Source organism: Scardinius erythrophthalmus, assembly GCF_964197995.2.
Source record: "Scardinius erythrophthalmus genome assembly, chromosome: 20".
In the NCBI taxonomy this organism is placed as follows: Eukaryota; Metazoa; Chordata; class Actinopteri; order Cypriniformes; family Leuciscidae; genus Scardinius; species Scardinius erythrophthalmus.
This window is the reverse complement of record NC_138240.1, coordinates 37,183,467-37,201,374: the sequence shown is the minus strand read 5'-3', so window position 1 is coordinate 37,201,374 and position 17,908 is coordinate 37,183,467. Positions and strand designations below refer to the sequence as shown.

At 39.6% G+C, this 17,908-nt stretch overlaps 2 protein-coding genes across 12 annotated transcripts in view; one reads left to right on the top strand and one right to left on the bottom strand.

Annotated features, from left to right (window-relative positions):
• mmp23ba (matrix metallopeptidase 23ba) overlaps positions 1 to 2,080 on the top strand; it is a 28,113-nt gene extending 26,033 nt beyond the window's left edge. For all 5 annotated transcript variants that reach the window (XM_081348138.1, XM_081348140.1, XM_081348142.1 and 2 more), the window contains exon 8: positions 206 to 2,080. In XM_081348138.1, coding sequence (XP_081204264.1) covers positions 206 to 380 — 175 coding nt within the window. In that variant the 3' untranslated portion in view covers positions 381 to 2,080. The remainder of the gene's footprint in view (positions 1 to 205) is intronic.
• A 1,755-nt stretch (positions 2,081 to 3,835) lies between these two features.
• Positions 3,836 to 17,908, bottom strand: part of cdk11b (cyclin dependent kinase 11B) — a 65,336-nt gene continuing 51,263 nt past the window's right edge. For 6 of the 7 annotated variants that reach the window (XM_081348133.1, XM_081348137.1, XM_081348135.1 and 3 more), the window contains 5 exons: positions 15,813 to 15,920; positions 14,458 to 14,574; positions 10,615 to 10,763; positions 5,977 to 6,163; positions 3,842 to 4,636 (listed from right to left, as the gene is read on the bottom strand). In XM_081348133.1, coding sequence (XP_081204259.1) covers positions 4,544 to 4,636; positions 5,977 to 6,163; positions 10,615 to 10,763; positions 14,458 to 14,574; positions 15,813 to 15,920 — 654 coding nt within the window. In that variant the 3' untranslated portion in view covers positions 3,842 to 4,543. Of the gene's footprint in view, positions 4,637 to 5,976; positions 6,164 to 10,614; positions 10,764 to 14,457; positions 14,575 to 15,812; positions 15,921 to 17,908 lie in introns of all 7 variants that reach the window. The other variant, XM_081348131.1, reaches the window with a different exon arrangement.

Here is a 17,908-nt window from a genome sequence, read left to right as displayed (position 1 = left end):
TTTTCTTACAATACTAATGAGAATTTTTAAAGTATATTACAAACTTTTAATTTAGACCCTAAAGAATCATATTAGCTTGTACAAAAATGGCATTATATGACCCCTTTAAATTTGCACAGTTTGGAATCTGGATGTTTTTCAGGGATATTTAAGGTTTGTGTTTGTTACAAACGTCCTAACCATGAGCATTCTCCCACACCGACAGCTGGTATAAAGACGGCGAGCTTCTGGAATTCTCTCATCCCGGATACATTTCCCTGAAAGATGACCACATCACAATCGTGGCGAACGCCATCAACGAGGGCACATTCACCTGCGTTGTGAGGAAGAAGAACAAGGTGCTGACCACGTACTCTTGGAGGGTACGAGTGCGCTTCTGAGATTTAGTTCACTTCAGAAGTAAAATTTCCTGATGATTTACTCTCCTCCTCGTCATCCAAGATGTTCATGTCTTTCTTTCTTCTGTGGACGAGAAATGAAGGTTTTTGAGGAAAACACTCCAGGATGTTTCTCCATATAGTGTCTTCAATGGGGTCCAACGGGTCGAAGGTCCAGATGTGAGTTTCAGTGCAGCTTCAAAGTCTCGACACGATCCAGCCGAGGAATAAGAGTCTTATCTAGACAAACCAACATTTTATAACATAATAAACATTTATATATTTTTAACCACAAATGCTGGTCTTGCTCTAGCTGTGATGCGACACACATTACGTAATCAGGTTGAAAGGTCACGTGTGATCCGGATCATGAATGTAGGAAAGGACGAAAAACTCAATCAAATTTTTTCATCCAACTTCAAAATCATCTGACATCGTTGTTATAGTTTTTTTTTTTTTTTTTTGTAAATGGCGTTTGACTCAGTCTTTGCACATTTGCTTTGTAAACACTGGGTCTGTTCTTCCCCCTTCGTCATGCGTGACCTTTCAACGCAATTTACCTAATGTGTGGCGCATCACGGCTAGTGCAAGTTGAGCATTTGTGGTTAAAAGGTTTATAAATGTTTTAATTTTTTTTTAGAAAATGACCAATTTGGACCTTCAACCCGTTGGACTCCATTGAAGTCACTGGAAAAAATCCTGGAATTTTTTCCTCAAAAACTTTAAAGGGGTGGTTGATTATGATTTCACTTTTCTAACTTTAGTTAGTGTGTAATGTTGCTGTTTGAGCATTAACAACATCTGCAAAGTTACAGCGCTCAAAGTTCAGAGCAAAGGGAGATATTTGCTTTTAAAGAAATGGCTTTTTAAGGACTACAACAAACGGCTGGTAGAGACTACACCACATTCCTCCCGGGTTAGTGACATCACCAACCCTAGAATTTACATAAACCCCGCCCCCTGAACACGATTTATAGATTATCAAGACAGAATATGCTAATGAATGACTTGAAGATAACTACACATCAGCTTCATAAATTCATCAACTAAACATTCAGAAATGTCCTGTTGCTTCTACATGTCGTCACTTCTTCTCGAGTCTCTCCATCTTTGTGACTCCGGTTTGAACATGAAAGGCTAAAAGTTTTTGAAATGTTCTGTGTGTGTGTGTGTGCAAGCTCTTGAAGCTCCACCCCCTGTGCCGGGAGCAGCAGCTCATTTGCATTTAAAGGAACAGACACAAAAACTTTGTGTTTTTGCTCACCCTAAAAATTTGACAATTTTAACATGCTATATACAAATATCTGTGGGGTTTTTTGAGCTAAACCTTCACACACACACTCTGGGGACATCAGAGACTTGTTTTACATCTTGTGAAAAGGGCATTATACCACCCCTTTAATTTCTTTCCGACTGAAGACAGACAGACATGAACTTTTGGACGTGGGGGAGAGTAAACTATCAGGAAACTGTAATTCTGCAGTGATCTGCTCCTCTAAGACACAGATTATAGCCAGAACACGAGCTCAGACCAGCGTCCCCTAACCCTGACCCTGTGGTTTCTGATCAAGGATTAAAGTTCATCACTCACTCGGGCACATATTCATATCAGTTCATTCACATTGCTAAAAGTTTTGATATCAGGGTTTTTACATGTTGTAAATACATTTCTTATTTTGCCAAATAAAACAATTTATTCTATCAATTTGAAGCCTTTAATTTTAAAATTACAACAAATTTAAAAAATGTATATGCATTTCTGAATGTCTTAGTATTGTTTGTTTCTTCAGTACTGAACAAAACCTGATGATTCACAATCTGAGACTGTTCATGTTAAATATTGAGTTGGTTTCAGATTAGCTGTGTCGGAGCGCACAGATGAACAACACGACTCTCTCACTGTATTCCACAAGCATTTTCCTTTCATAGACAAAATAATCAGCAGTATGAAGTACTGGTAGAGATCCAGGCTTCTTCAAGCTTCTGGTTTCAATTCTGCTGTAACGCACAGGGGACTCGGCCCGTTTCTGACTGTAACACGTGTGAGATGCCACCCGTCCGCATTATAAGCGTTCATTAGGAATCCTGAAGACATGGCAGCGAATTAAAGAGTGGAAAACTAGTGGAAAACAAACGGTCATGAGGGTGGACGGCTCACTCCTGAAATCCCCTTTTACAGCTGGAAACAAACGATTCGAGACCTTATATAATGAGAGGAGCAAGAGGGGATTTAACTCTAGAAAAATGACTTGGAGATTTTCACAGAACACTTTCATATTGTTCCAAACCCAGAAGACACTGTGCAGAAAACAAAAGAAGGATTGGTGAAGAATCAGCTGGCTGCGCTTCAGAATACTGAAAGTGAAGCTTAAAAAGTTAAAAACAAACACAAGTTGTTCAAACCCAAGCATAACATACAGTGTGTGTGACTGAAGTGCTGTATTCAGTCAAGTCATATGAAAGCTTAATTATTCAATGGAAAACATCTCTATTGTAGCTGTCAAATCAAACATGGCAACATTTTCTCAAGACATGCAAGATGATGATGATTGGCACTCATGCAGCGCTTCAGATTAACAGTGTTAGTGTAGAGGAAAGATTATTAATGACTAAAGGCCCGTTCACAGCAAGGATGATAACTCAACAACTCAACAATAAAGTCCTTCTAAACGTAAAAGAATAGTCCACATCTATAACGAGGAACAATATGATTGGAATCACTTTCAGAAAGATTTTTTTTTTGACAGTGCTTTAAGACAAACCATGTGTAAGTTCATAAGTCGACAGCATTGCTGAGTATTTCCTCCTTAAAACTGCAGTGAACCAAAGACAGTCTCAAAAACACGCTTTGAAATCGCTGGTGTTTCTGACGTCACAAACTACCTTGTAACCAATCAGATCAACGTGTGATCGTCAACCAGTGGATCTCTGAGCTGAGTGAGTGAGTGGAGGCGGGGCTCATTTGCATATTCATAGAGACGCGCATACTAAATGAGGCAAGGGTGTCGAGTTACATTCAATATACGTTACATTTTTCCAAGGAAAAAACACTTAAAGGTCATTTAGGTGATCAAAGATGAGTTTTAAGGGATAAAATGATCGACTACAGGGGGACTTTAAGGACTTAAAGACAGAATCACTCGACGTGAAGCAGGGTGGAACTAGCAGTGGACTCTCACACTTTACTATGCTCACTATTTCACTGATAAATCACAGGGAAGTTTCTGTACTCCTGAATGTTTCTCTGTGAGTGTGTGTGATTCGGCCTTCATTAAAGCAAAACTGCACACATACAGAACACAGAAACACATCGCAAAGCAGCAGGACAGTGACAGAACACAAAAGTTGAATGCCGTGTCAAAGGACTAGCATGACAGCAATAGCTGCTGTGAGTGAGTGGAGGCGGGGCTCATTTACATATTCATAGAACCGTGAATACTAAATGAGGCAAGGGTGTCGAGTTACATTCAAGATATTTTAAGGCATGAAGACATTTTTTCAAAGAAAAAACATTTGGTGAATTTTAGGAGCGGTTCACAGAAACACAAAGCAGCAGGACAGTGGAACACAAAAAGTTGAACGCCGTGTCATGCGTGAGACGCTGAGGTTACAACTCGTCCGCCTAGTGGCCAACGTGTCCGTCAACATCGGAAAGTGGGAAAAGGCATTGTGTGTGAGCGGCTCCTCCTCTTAAACGGCTCCGTCAGGCGATTCACATACAGAACCTGCCAGGGTTTCCAAGATGGGACCATTTTATGAATTTAGTTTTAGCGATTTGAACGCACACCGTCCAGCCAATCAGAATTAAGTATTCAAAAAGACCATAGTATCAATGTTTTCAAAACAGTTTTATTTAATATTCATATATCACTAAAATGAGTTTTTTGACCCTACTCCTCAACTACCATTGCAGAAGGAGAGAAAAATAAACGCTCTGCTTGTTTTCAAGCTGGACAAAAGAACCAAGCAAGACAAACCAACACATCGTATTTCAGAGGAGCATGAGGAATCTGAAGCACTCGAGCTTCACGGAGGTCCTCGGCGCTGTGAGAAACGGGTCCCCAGAGAGTGTGTGTGTGTGTGTGTGTGGAGTTCAGTGAACTGCTCTTAAAATGAGTCTCAGCGTCATGACAGACGCGTTCAGAGAAACCCAGCGGCCATCGGGCTCAGAACTTCAGGCTGAACCCCGGACCGGCTTTGGACGCGCCCTGGTTCGCACTGGTCAAGTGGAAACCAGTATCTTTCAGATCATCATCACCCTGAAGAGCACAACAGAAGAGATGAGGATCAGTAACAATAACCGGGAATTACAGGAAGAAAAAGACGAGCACATGAAAAGACAGTGATTTAATAAGTATTATCTTGGCCCACAGAGACAGAACAGATTTAAAGCGATAGTTCACCTAAAAATCAAAGTCGTGTCATTAATTACTCACACTTATGTCGTTCCAAACCCGTCCTTTTGTTCATCTTGATGTAATTTAGGCTTTTACTAAAGTATGCTTGAAATTCTGTTCATATGTGAATAAAAGCCTACATCACATCTGTTCATCATAAAGCGATCGAGTCTCTTCAGGAAATCTGGACTAAACTGTTCCGTTCATATATATTAGTTTTACGATCTCTTGCGTAACTGTCAATGGAGGGACAGAAATCTCTCAGATTTCATTAAAATATCTTCATTTGTGTTCTGAAGATGAACCAAAGGATGGGTTTGGAACGACATAAGTGTGAGTAAATGATGACAATTTTAATTTTTTGGTGAACTATCCCTTTAAGTAACATGAACATGAATCTGTGTTCACAACCCATTTTTCTGCAGTAATGATTTTTTTTTTTTAGTTCAACAGGATATTCAATGACAAAAAAAATAATTAAATGTTAAATTAAAATAATTAAAAAAAGAATAGGCTAATTTGCATATTCATAGAACCGCACATACTAAATGAGGCAAGGGTGTCGAGTTACATTCAAGATATTTTAAGGCATGAGGACATTTTTTTCAAGGAAAAAATATTTAAATGTCATTCTGCTGATCAAAGTTGCATTTTAAAGGTGCAGTGTGTAATATTTAGGAGGATCTGTTGACTGAAATGCAATATCATATTCATAACTGTGTTTTCAGTGGTGTATAAAGACCTTACATGATGAACCATTATGTGTTTATTAGCTTAGAATGAGGCGTTTCTCTCTACACACACCGCGGGTCCGCTTACATCGACATGTTTCTACGGTGGCCCTGAGCGGACAAACGCGTTTCGTCACTATGTTGTTCTTCATGATAAGAAGCTTCAGCTAAAGTCAGCGAATAAAACACTGACACAATGATGAACAAGTTACAATAATATTCACATTGTTTTACTGAATAATTAAGTAAACCTAATTTCTTAATTTATTTTTATAAAGAAACCTCCGCTTAACTGGCTACTCTCTGCTGTCTCAGACGACGACATCACTTCCAGTCGGCCACCGTAACTTCTGTTGGGTGCAGTTCACAACCTCACCACTAGATGCTGTTAAACTTACACACTGCACCTTTAAGGGATAAAATGATTGAGTACAGGGGGACTTTGAGAAAGATGTTGAGCTGAGAGAGTACCATCTGGCTGAACTGTCCCCCCTCGGGCGCGCGCGGGCTGGTTCCTCTCTTCACGCGCTGCTGCTCGCTCTTGGCCGGCCAGGTGGGGAACATGGAGGGCTCGATGGGGAGCGGCGTCTCGCGGAGGTACTCGTGTTTGAGCGCCTCGTCCGCGCTGATGCGCTTCGCAGGGCAGTACGTCAGAAACCTGAGACGGGAAGCAGAGAGAAAGTCCTGTAATGAACATCCCTGAACTCACTTAAGCTGGACTGTAACGCTATTTCCTTCTGGAAACACACTTTGTTGCATTATTTTCCTGTTATCTCTGTAAAGCTGCTTTGAAACACTCTGTATTGTAAAAAGCGCTGTATAAATAAAGGAGACTCGAGTTGATGTCAGGAGCAGATGATGTGAACAGCGCTGTAGGAACCGCAAACTAAAGCGAGAGGGTGAATCGACCCGCTCTATATCACAGGAACGCTTGTTTGTACCTGGAATTCAACCGTCCGTTAAGGTGCCGTTCCACCGAACATCATCTTTAAGTCATTATATATTGTCAACACTTTAGTTTTTAATGTAATATCACAGTGTTTATTCTAAATGATTTATCAGTGCACATCATTATTGTTTTAATAATCTTGAATCAGAATCACTTCCTCTTGCAGCATCTCTTCTCTTCTCTGATGACGAGGGTGGGGCTATAACCTGTCACTCACATGAGATCAGCCAATAGCAAACCACAACCATCCAATCAATTCCCCACAGACACAATCAAGCCCCGCCCACATTTATTCTTGTTATACGACAAGTCACATCTTCACTTCCAAGTCGACTTTAAATGTTCTTGCGCTAACATTAAAGCCCCACTGAAGTGCTTTGTCTGATGCGTTCACGTAATTTCCACTGAAACAGAAGCTAAGGCGGGGCATATTGAATGACTCCGCCCCTTTTTCAAATAGCCAATAGTGTTTAGTTTCCCTCACAGATTGACAGCACCATGGAAGCGAATCCAGCGCTGATGATACGCTGGATTCAATAGTAGAAGTGTGAATAAACTCTAGCCATTTCATTCTTAACCAACGTACAGTTTCTGAGCAACCGAACACACACTGCAACCCATATGGCTCCGGTGTTTATAGCAGAGGGGGCGGAGCTTCAGATTCTAGAGAGCATTTGATTGGACAGAAGATGTGATGAGAAGCTGAAGTGATTGCATAAACGGTCGGCTCTGAACTTAATGGACACAAAGTAAGAGATACTAGAGGCTGCATCCGTCGAAGTCCGCGAGGGTCGTTGTGAAGTGGGACGGTCATTAGATATCCCAGTAAATTGTAACCCAATACTTGCATTTTCAAAGCAGTCCGACAGAATAAATCAGACCGAATGAGGCACGTTTACTGTGATCTTAAACGTCCTTCCTCTGTCTTCTCATGTGGTTGCGGTGTTTTCAGCCCGGCTGTGACGCAGATCGACTCCCTCAAACTATGCAAACAAGAACAAGAGATTTCAACTGGAGAAATCAATCAGACGTCTGAAAACATGTCGAAGCAGCGCTCAGATCGATGGCTGTTTATTCCAGATGAACGATTCGCAATCATACAGACGCAATGACAAGGTCTGTAAACATCCGGAAATGCTTCAGGTTTCCAGAACAAAACACGTCAAGTTTATTGCATGATATTTATTTATTTACCCTCATTAAAGACAGGGACGCACATATCGGCAACCTGACAACACTTTCAAACACATTCAATGACATTTATAACGTCTTAGTTATAGCCTTTAGTTCTTAAGTGCTTCATAATGTGTAGCAGCTGTTTCTGCACTTCAGCAAAACAACAGCAACACACACAGTTCCTCCGTCTGTGCGGGAGTAAGGAGCACTTTCAGGACATCTGAACGTCTAATATTCATTCATCTTTACTTCCTATGACGTATTCTACACTGCTGATTTACTAATATAATCACTTGAATGGACTGATATCAAGTGTTTTGTATCATATGATATTGTTTCCTTTAAGTTAATAAAGATAAAATTTCCTTTACATTTAATGTAGAATATAAATATTTCAGTCCCACTTTATATTAAGTGTCTTTAACTACTATGTACTAACATTTAAATGAATCAGTAACACTTTACAATAAGGTTTCAATTGGTAACAATAGTTGACAATGAACAATTATTCAGCAGTAAACGTTTACTTCTATATTTACTAATACACTTAAAATCACAAGTTATGTGTTAACGCTAACATGAACAATCAACAACTGTATTTTTCATGAACTGACTCATAGTTAGTTCATGTTAACTAATACACTAATGTTAACAGATTAAACCTTATTGTAAAGTGTTTCCAATTAATCATTTGATACAATTGCACTTATTGTGTACATAATAGGGCTGTCATAATTAGGCTATATAATTTTTTCAGTTTACAGCGTTAAAAATATATCGCACAATTAATGCAGCGTCCATTTTCCCCGTCATCCTTTGGCTAGTGTTACATTATATCTTTACGCTCTCATTCATGCAAATGTTTTTAAACCATTCAAGTGCGATATAAGTTAAATGAAGTCTTAAATGAGTTAAATGAAGTCTTAAATGAGTTAAATGAAGTCTTAAATGAGTTAAATGAAGTCTTAAATGAGCTAAATGAAGTCTTAAATGAGCTAAATGAAGTCTTAAATGAGCTAAATGAAGTCTTAAATGAGTTAAATGAAGTCTTAAATGAGTTAAATGAAGTCTTAAATGAGTTAAATGAAGTCTTAAATGAGTTAAATGAAGTCTTAAATGAGCTAAATGAAGTCTTAAATGAGTTAAATGAAGTCTTAAATGAGTTAAATGAAGTCTTAAATGAGTTAAATGAAGTCTTAAATGAGCTAAATGAAGTCTTAAATGAGCTAAATGAAGTCTTAAATGAGTTAAATGAAGTCTTAAATGAGCTAAATGAAGTCTTAAATGAGCTAAATGAAGTCTTAAATGAGCTAAATGAAGTCTTAAATGAGCTAAATGAAGTCTTAAATGAGCTAAATGAAGTCTTAAATGAGTTAAATGAAGTCTTAAATGAGTTAAATGAAGTCTTAAATGAGCTAAATGAAGTCTTAAATGAGCTAAATGAAGTCTTAAATGAGTTAAATGAAGTCTTAAATGAGCTAAATGAAGTCTTAAATGAGTTAAATGAAGTCTTAAATGAGCTAAATGAAGTCTTAAATGAGCTAAATGAAGTCTTAAATGAGCTAAATGAAGTCTTAAATGAGTTAAATGAAGTCTTAAATGAGCTAAATGAAGTCTTAAATGAGCTAAATGAAGTCTTAAATGAGCTAAATGAAGTCTTAAATGAGCTAAATGAAGTCTTAAATGAGTTAAATGAAGTCTTAAATGAGTTAAATGAAGTCTTAAATGAGTTAAATGAAGTCTTAAATGAGCTAAATGAAGTCTTAAATGAGCTAAATGAAGTCTTAAATGAGCTAAATGAAGTCTTAAATGAGTTAAATGAAGTCTTAAATGAGCTAAATGAAGTCTTAAATGAGTTAAATGAAGTCTTAAATGAGCTAAATGAAGTCTTAAATGAGTTAAATGAAGTCTTAAATGAGCTAAATGAAGTCTTAAATGAGCTAAATGAAGTCTTAAATGAGTTAAATGAAGTCTTAAATGAGCTAAATGAAGTCTTAAATGAGCTAAATGAAGTCTTAAATGAGCTAAATGAAGTCTTAAATGAGCTAAATGAAGTCTTAAATGAGCTAAATGAAGTCTTAAATGAGCTAAATGAAGTCTTAAATGAGCTAAATGAAGTCTTAAATGAGCTAAATGAAGTCTTAAATGAGTTAAATGAAGTCTTAAATGAGCTAAATGAAGTCTTAAATGAACGTAGAGTTGACAATAGGATGCGTGTCAGATCCGTGTCATGTGCGTCACAAAACACATCTAAACTGGAAAGAGCTTTGAGATCGACTGTATTAATAGATTGGACAAGAAATCTGAGGTATATTTTACAGACTGCTGAAAGCTACAGAACAGAACTGAATGAATCGCTGTGATTCACAGTAACGACTGGATCCAGGCAGAGAACGGTGGATTTACAGTTTCATTGTGTGTCAATATGCTGAATTTAGGGGTAAAATCACACTCTATTTATTGAATTGAACTCATCAATTAAATATTCACCATCATATATTCTGCATAATTGGATGTTTTTAAATGAACACTGACAAAAAACTTAAGTTTTAAGGCTGAACGATATGATGATATATATAACATTGATATTAGTGATCACCCAGATTTAGACCTGTATTGTGTTTATATAAAGCGTTCACAGGCAAATTTGCTTTATGTATTTCCCCGGCGTGGAAATCAGGCTCAAATAAATGTGAGTAAACACGATTCCTGCCGCATGTCAATATCCATGATCACTGGATCTTTGGGAAGTTGTAAGGAACACTATATCGAGTCCAACCTTTAGTTTAAACTGATAATCGTGTGTTTTACTGGCGTTTCCTCTATTAAACCCAGTCACTCAGCAGCTCTTCTGCCACTCAGGCCGGCTGAGCAAGTGTGTTCCTGCGGGAAACTGACTCAGTGCATAACCTCTATAAAGTGTGACCAGTAATTCTAGTAAATATAAAGATACACAAACACACGCTAGTGTTGCGCGCTCTTACTTGTTCATGAGGTCGAAGCCCTGGTCGGACAGCAGCGCCCCGAAGCGCTTGCGCAGGTTGTTGTAGGGATACTCTGTGAAAGTCATCTTCTTCACCGCTGGAAGCTCACTGTATCCCGGCCAAATCTTCTCACTGGGGGAGCCCAGGTCCTACACACACACACACACACACACACACACACACACACACACACACACACACACACACACACACACACACGTCAGCTGTGAACACGTCCAATCCAGCAACTCCACTGCGTTCAGTGTCTACAGTAGTGTTGACTGTGACGAGCTGTTTTCCCGAGACTGACGAGATGACACCAAGGTCATTAAACGATAACTGTGACTATTAACATGTGATATTATTGATGGGAGAAAAAAGGACAAATAATATGACAGACTGCTGTCCTACATGTGCTGAGTGCGGTTGCCAGATGTCACGTGTTGAAATCCCCCAATCGGAGCTTTTCTCTTAAAATGATGCATTTCTGCCTGGTGTCTTACTGTAATATTTGCAATCTGGCAACCCTGCACTCTCTCTACACCGCAGAAGCAGCGCCGAGGAAGCGGAAAACCTTCAGTGATGAACTGTGATAAATCCAAACATGAATCTCGACTATACTGTGGTTGCTGAATAAATGTACTTATGTAACCTCTGTGTGATGACAGTTATGGCAGGACTACAAGCGAGGCTTTCACTTTCACAGATTCACTCTTTCTGCTTTGCAACTATAGATCATTACATGCACAAACTACTACATTTCAGACCAAAAAAAAGCCCTATAAAAGAGTCTGAGGCGTGTTCAAAAATGACTCTGGTGCTGGATATCATCGAGTACTTCTGTGACATGCTAACACTGAAAGAGGAGGAAATCTATGGTTTTACACGCTAGTACTGGCACTTATAATCCCATCAGAAAAACTGGGTAATACTTTATTAGACAGACCGGTTCAACAGAGATAGTAAACTAATGAAGACGGAGAATGTTCCCCATGCTTTCAAAATAAAAGTCCAGCTTCCAACTCATCAAGAAAAACTTATTGGCATATGCTTATAATAAAAAAGAAAAGCAAAATATCAGCCGATATACAGTGAGGAAAATAAGTATTTGAACACCCTGCTATTTTGCAAGTTCTCCCACTTGGAAATCATGGAGGGGTCTGAAATTGTCATCGTAGGTGCATGTCCACTGTGAGAGACATAATCTAAAAAAAAAATCCAGAAATCACAATATATGATTTTTTAACTATTTATTTGTATGATACAGCTGCAAATAAGTATTTGAACACCTGTCTATCAGCTAGAATTCTGACCCTCAAAGACCTGTTAGTCTGCCTTTAAAATGTCCACCTCCACTCCATTTATTATCCTAAATTAGATGCACCTGTTTGAGGTTGTTAGCTGCATAAAGACAGCTGTCCACCCCATACAATCAGTAAGAATCCAACTACTAACATGGCCAAGACCAAAGAGCTGTCCAAAGACACTAGAGACAAAATTGTACACCTCCACAAGGCTGGAAAGGGCTACGGGGAAATTGCCAAGTAGCTTGGTGAAAAAAGGTCCACTGTTGGAGCAATCATTAGAAAATGGAAGAAGCTAAACATGACTGTCAATCTCCCTCGGACTGGGGCTCCATGCAAGATCTCACCTCGTGGGGTCTCAATGATCCTAAGAAAGGTGAGAAATCAGCCCAGAACTACACGGGAGGAGCTGGTCAATGACCTGAAAAGAGCTGGGACCACCGTTTCCAAGGTTACTGTTGGTAATACACTAAGACGTCATGGTTTGAAATCATACATGGAACGGAAGGTTCCCCTGCTTAAACCAGCACATGTCAAGGCCCGTCTTAAGTTTGCCAATGACCATTTGGATGATCCAGAGGAGTCATGGGAGAAAGTCATGTGGTCAGATGAGACCAAAATAGAAGTTTTTGGTCATAATTCCACCAAACGTGTTTGGAGGAAGAAGAATGATGAGTACCATCCCAAGAACACCATCCCTACTGTGAAGCATGGGGGGGGTAGCATCATGCTTTGGGGGTGTTTTTCTGCACATGGGACAGGGCGACTGCACTGTATTAAGGAGAGGATGACTGGGGCCATGTATTGCGAGATTTTGGGGAACAACCTCCTTCCCTCAGTTCGAGCATTGAAGATGGGTCGAGGCTGGGTCTTCCAACATGACAATGACCCGAAGCACACAGCCAGGATAACCAAGGAGTGGCTCTGTAAGAAGCATATCAAGGTTCTGGCGTGGCCTAGCCAGTCTCCAGACCTAAACCCAATAGAGAATCTTTGGAGGGAGCTCAAACTCCGTGTTTCTCAGCGACAGCCCAGAAACCTGACTGATCTAGAGAAGATCTGTGTGGAGGAGTGGGCCAAAATCCCTCCTGCAGTGTGTGCAAACCTGGTGAAAAACTACAGGAAACGTTTGACCTCTGGAATTGCAAACAAAGGCTACTGTACCAAATATTAACATTGATTTTCTCAGGTGTTCAAATACTTATTTGCAGCTGTATCACACAAATAAATAGTTAAAAAATCATACATTGTGATTTCTGGATTTTTTTTTTAGATTATGTCTCTCACAGTGGACATGCACCTACGATGACAATTTCAGACCCCTCCATGATTTCTAAGTGGGAGAACTTGCAAAATAGCAGGGTGTTCAAACACTTATTTTCCTCACTGTAACAGCCTTGGCGATATAATGGTCCCCGCTAGTCAATCCCACAGTCTTCATTGGCATTAACAGGCATTATCCAGATAAACTCATTACTACAACTCTGATTACTACTCTTGGGATCAAGCTCTCAAAAACTGCTGTTTTTTTATTTCCCCTTTGCTATTATTTTCTTGCCAAAAATATTGCACCCTCTGGGCAGCCACTCAAATCCCACTTTGGGCTGCACTAATCCTAATCCTAATCCGGGATATTGTGCAAAATAGACAGTATTTAGAAAGGGATTCAGCAGTTGTGTGTTTGCAGCTACACTGGAATTTATACATTTCGGTTCCGAAAACTGAAAAGATTAAATTATGATTAGGGATGCAGCGATATGAACATTTTGCCCGATACCGATAATTATTTATATCTGAAAGCCGATAACCGTTGATTGGCCGATGAATCGAAATCCAAACTTTTATATAATTTTTGAGAGCCTGAAAACAAAATCAAAAGTCTCACCAGTAAAAGCCACGTCCCAAACACACAATTATGATGTTCTCATGATCAGACTTGTGCAGCACGTGTTGCACTGAACTGTATTTTTCTTTTCTGAAGTGATTCCAATCATATTTCAAGCAATTCATAATCATCATGTCGAACAGTCGCATCTGAAGCGTCTCAGGTGGAGGAAACAATACATTATTCATTGGCTTTAATATATCGGACAAACTTTCTTATCAGGCCGATAACGATAACTTTAAAATGAACATATCAGCCAATACAGATATGGTGGTTGATATATCGTGCATCCCTAATTATGATGTAAAAATAAGTGTTTATTTATCACGATTAATCTGTATATATCTGCATTATTGCGGCCACCAAGTGCTTTTAATAGTTTTAATATATTACAACATTACATATAGTTTGAACGTCCTCAGCAACTACAGATTTTTTTTTGCAATATATGTCTATTTATGTGTGCAGACTTCTGTGTGGTGTGTGCATGTTATGCGTGAAGAATGTTGTGAAGCTACAGTCTGTGAACACAACTCTCTATCGAGGACAATAAAGAATGAATATGAATATCAACACTGATGAGTATATTGTAATAGTCTTATCAGAAATCACTGGTTTAATAACTGAAGACTTTCAGGATGTGATGAAACATACCTTGAAAATTTTGTTAATTTGATCAATCTCAGATTTGCCAGGGAATAGAGGCTTCTGGGTGAGCAGTTCTCCGAATATACAGCCCACCGACCACATGTCCACGGCTGTGGAGTATTCCTGTCAGGAGACACACGAGAGCATGAGCACAAGCTGATGAGCATCTGATCATCACCAACACAGCGAGAGCGAGCGTCTACCATCAACAAACTCAACTCCAAGAGTGATGTTCTACACCTGATGAAGACGAGACTAAAGAAACATCCAAAAGATCAATGCAATATCATTTATCAGAACGTCATTACAAAACATTCCAGTACAAATGCAATAGTGCTGTGCAATGATTAATCACATCCAAAATAAAAGTCTGTGTGCATAATGTGTGTGTGTGTACTGTGTATAATTATTCTGAATATATAAATACACACACATGCATGTATATAATTAAGAAACATGTATTTATTTATAAAATATTTATATATAATAAATTATATTATTGTATTATAATAAAAATTTCTGAAATATATACAAGCATGTGTGTGTATTTATATATACAGAATAATTATACACTGAACACACACACATATTATGCACACAGACTTTTATTTTGGATGTGATTAATCGCTGCACAGCCGTAAAAAATAATAATTAATTTGACGTTTACAAAACAATATTCACATATATAAAATATAAATCAACATCATGGGATGTCTTATTTACTTCTGATTACAAAATATATACTATATAGCAAATCTGAGTGTATCAAAGTGCAAACTGTATAAGGCATGAAAATATTAGGATATTATTAACATGATTTTGTGTGAAACTGTCAAAACAATGTGTATTGTATACAAATAACTGACTCGATTTGCTTTGAGGACTGTCTTCAGGATTATGGGTAGTGGAGTATTTAAAGGCGTATATGTAACGGTTTCATGTATTAATCACTTTTTTATTGTCAATAAGTGAACAGCTTTTAACAAAACTTTAGTTTATCTATAAAAAGCTGATGTTTATGTGACGGACTCGGGGTGTTTGTCGGGGAAACCGAACGGATGACGTCACGTGCGCTCCCGACAGGTGTCGCTAATAACAAGGCTTTCCAAATTGTACATATAGGCTCTTTAAACAATATTTCTGCAGCTTCTACAGGAGCATCAGTCATGACTTCATCTAAAAGCTCACGGCAGGTCGGTCTTAAAGGCTTATATGTTTTTGTTCACTGTGAAAAATATGGTTGGACCCCATTCTTGCTCTCTGTACACACATTACATTGTATTTAGTGATTATGTCTGGGGCGTCCTGATCTCCGGCTCTGTCCTGCAGGTGTGTGTGTGATGATGATGTCATCGACTGACCTTTGCCCCCAGCAGCAGGTCAGGTGACCGGTACCACAGCGTGACCACCACAGGTGTGTAGGGCTTGAGCGGAGAGCCGTACTCTCGTGCCAAACCAAAGTCTCCAATCTACAAAACACATTCACATCTTAGCTAATCTTCTGAATATCACATTCATATTAATAGCATTAAAGGGACAGTTCACCCAAAAAGATATATAAGTGATGATGTGTAACTAGCAGGGCTGGGCATTGACACAAATTTCACGATTCATTTCCGATTCACAAGCTTGTGATTCGATTAAATTCCAATCTCGATTCGATATAGATTAATTTGGATATACACTGCCGGTCAAAAGTTTGGAATATTTTTTTAGGTTTTTAAAATAAGTCTCTTCTGCTCACCAAGGCTGCATTTATTTGACTAAAAATACAAAAAAGTAATATTTTTAAATATTATTACAATGTAAAACAGCTGTTTTCTATGTGAATATATATTGTAAAATGTAATTTCATCAAAGCTGAATTTTCAGCATCATTACTCCAGTCTTCAGTGTCACATGATCCCTTAGAAATATGATGAAACATTCATTATTATTCTCAAAGTTAAAGAAAGTTGTGGACACTTATATTTCAGGATTCTTTGAAGAATAGAAAGTTCAAAAGAACAGCATTTATCTTTTGTAACATTGTAAATGTCTTTACTGTCACTTGCTAAATAAATATATTGTTCTCTTTCTAACATTCGTTCGGTATCTCACTATGGGAACGCCTCTGGGCGTGACTGATCGCGGAAGCACCAATTACACCACGTCTGCCAACCGTGGCAGACCAATCGCTGCAGCGATTAGGGAGTCCTGCCTCCCTGTATATAAACCGCAGCTATCTGCCGTTTCGTCATTCTCGCTCTCTTCCCCGTGGAAGATTCGGAAGCTGTCCTCAGCAGACTTGGGAATTATTGCTTAACAGTTTCTCGACGAAGCCGATAGGTAACGTCCCTAACGCAATCAATTCTTAAGTTGTCGAGTGACTTCGTCACTTAAGAGTAAGATAACTAACGTGTCAAGACGAGTTTTCCTTTTCAAAAATTTTATTTCCGAGTATTTTTCGGTGCGCTCACCATGCTCCAAAAGAGATAGGAATAAGAGAGCTCTCTAATCGCAGCACAGCTCCGTACTAGTTGTCACGTTGTGGTGTAACTCACCGTACGAAGAGAGTGCTAGCTCTATCATGGCTACTGCGATAGAACCGGAGAGCCCCGGAGGAAAGGGTCGTCCTCCGCACCCGTGTGCTTGTGGAATGTGGATTTCTGCTAGGGATGCACACAGCCTCTGCATCTCCTGTCTGGGCACTAAACACGCTCAGGCAGTCCAACCCCGAGGGCTGCCCGCACTGTGCTGCATTCTCGACTAAGATCCGTGAAAGGAGACTTCGCGTGGCAGTCGCGGGAAAATCGGACCCATGCCTCTCTGCTCAACCCAGAGAGGAACCCATGGATTGTCCGCAAACCACTAGCTCATGGGCAGAGATGATGGAGAAAGTGTCACCCGTCCTTCCCCCGCTGTTTGACGACCCGTTAGCGGGAGAGGAAGATGACGATGACGAGGTATTGTCGACCCTCCTCGAGGACAAGGATGACGACGAGGAAGATGCCATTCTTCCCCCGATCCAGTCTCGGCCACCGAGTGCACAGGATGAGAGTTCACCCTCCCCTGTACAGGTGGACGCTGATCTAATCGAGGTCTGTCGCAGGGCCGCGGCTAGATTATCCATCGACTGGCCTTCACAACAAGCAGGTCAAGGAGCTGAAAGAGACCTGTATGATGGAAAGAGGCTCCCGTCACGTCTCCCGCCGGCCAGGCAGTTTATTCCAGCCGTCCCGGCCTGTGTGGCGGAGATGAAGAAGTTTTGGGACAAGCCTTTTTCACATCGAGTGCCCGTTAAGGGTTTCTCAAGGCTAGATGTTCAGGGAATGGACGATCTAGGGATGGCAGATCCTCCCCCTACATCGGTAGCTAATCATCTGCACCCGAGCCGCAGGGCAGCGCTCTCTTCAACCGGAGCCTCACTGCCAGGAAAAACGGAGCGCTTTGCTGCCTCCGTTTTTCAAAAGATCTA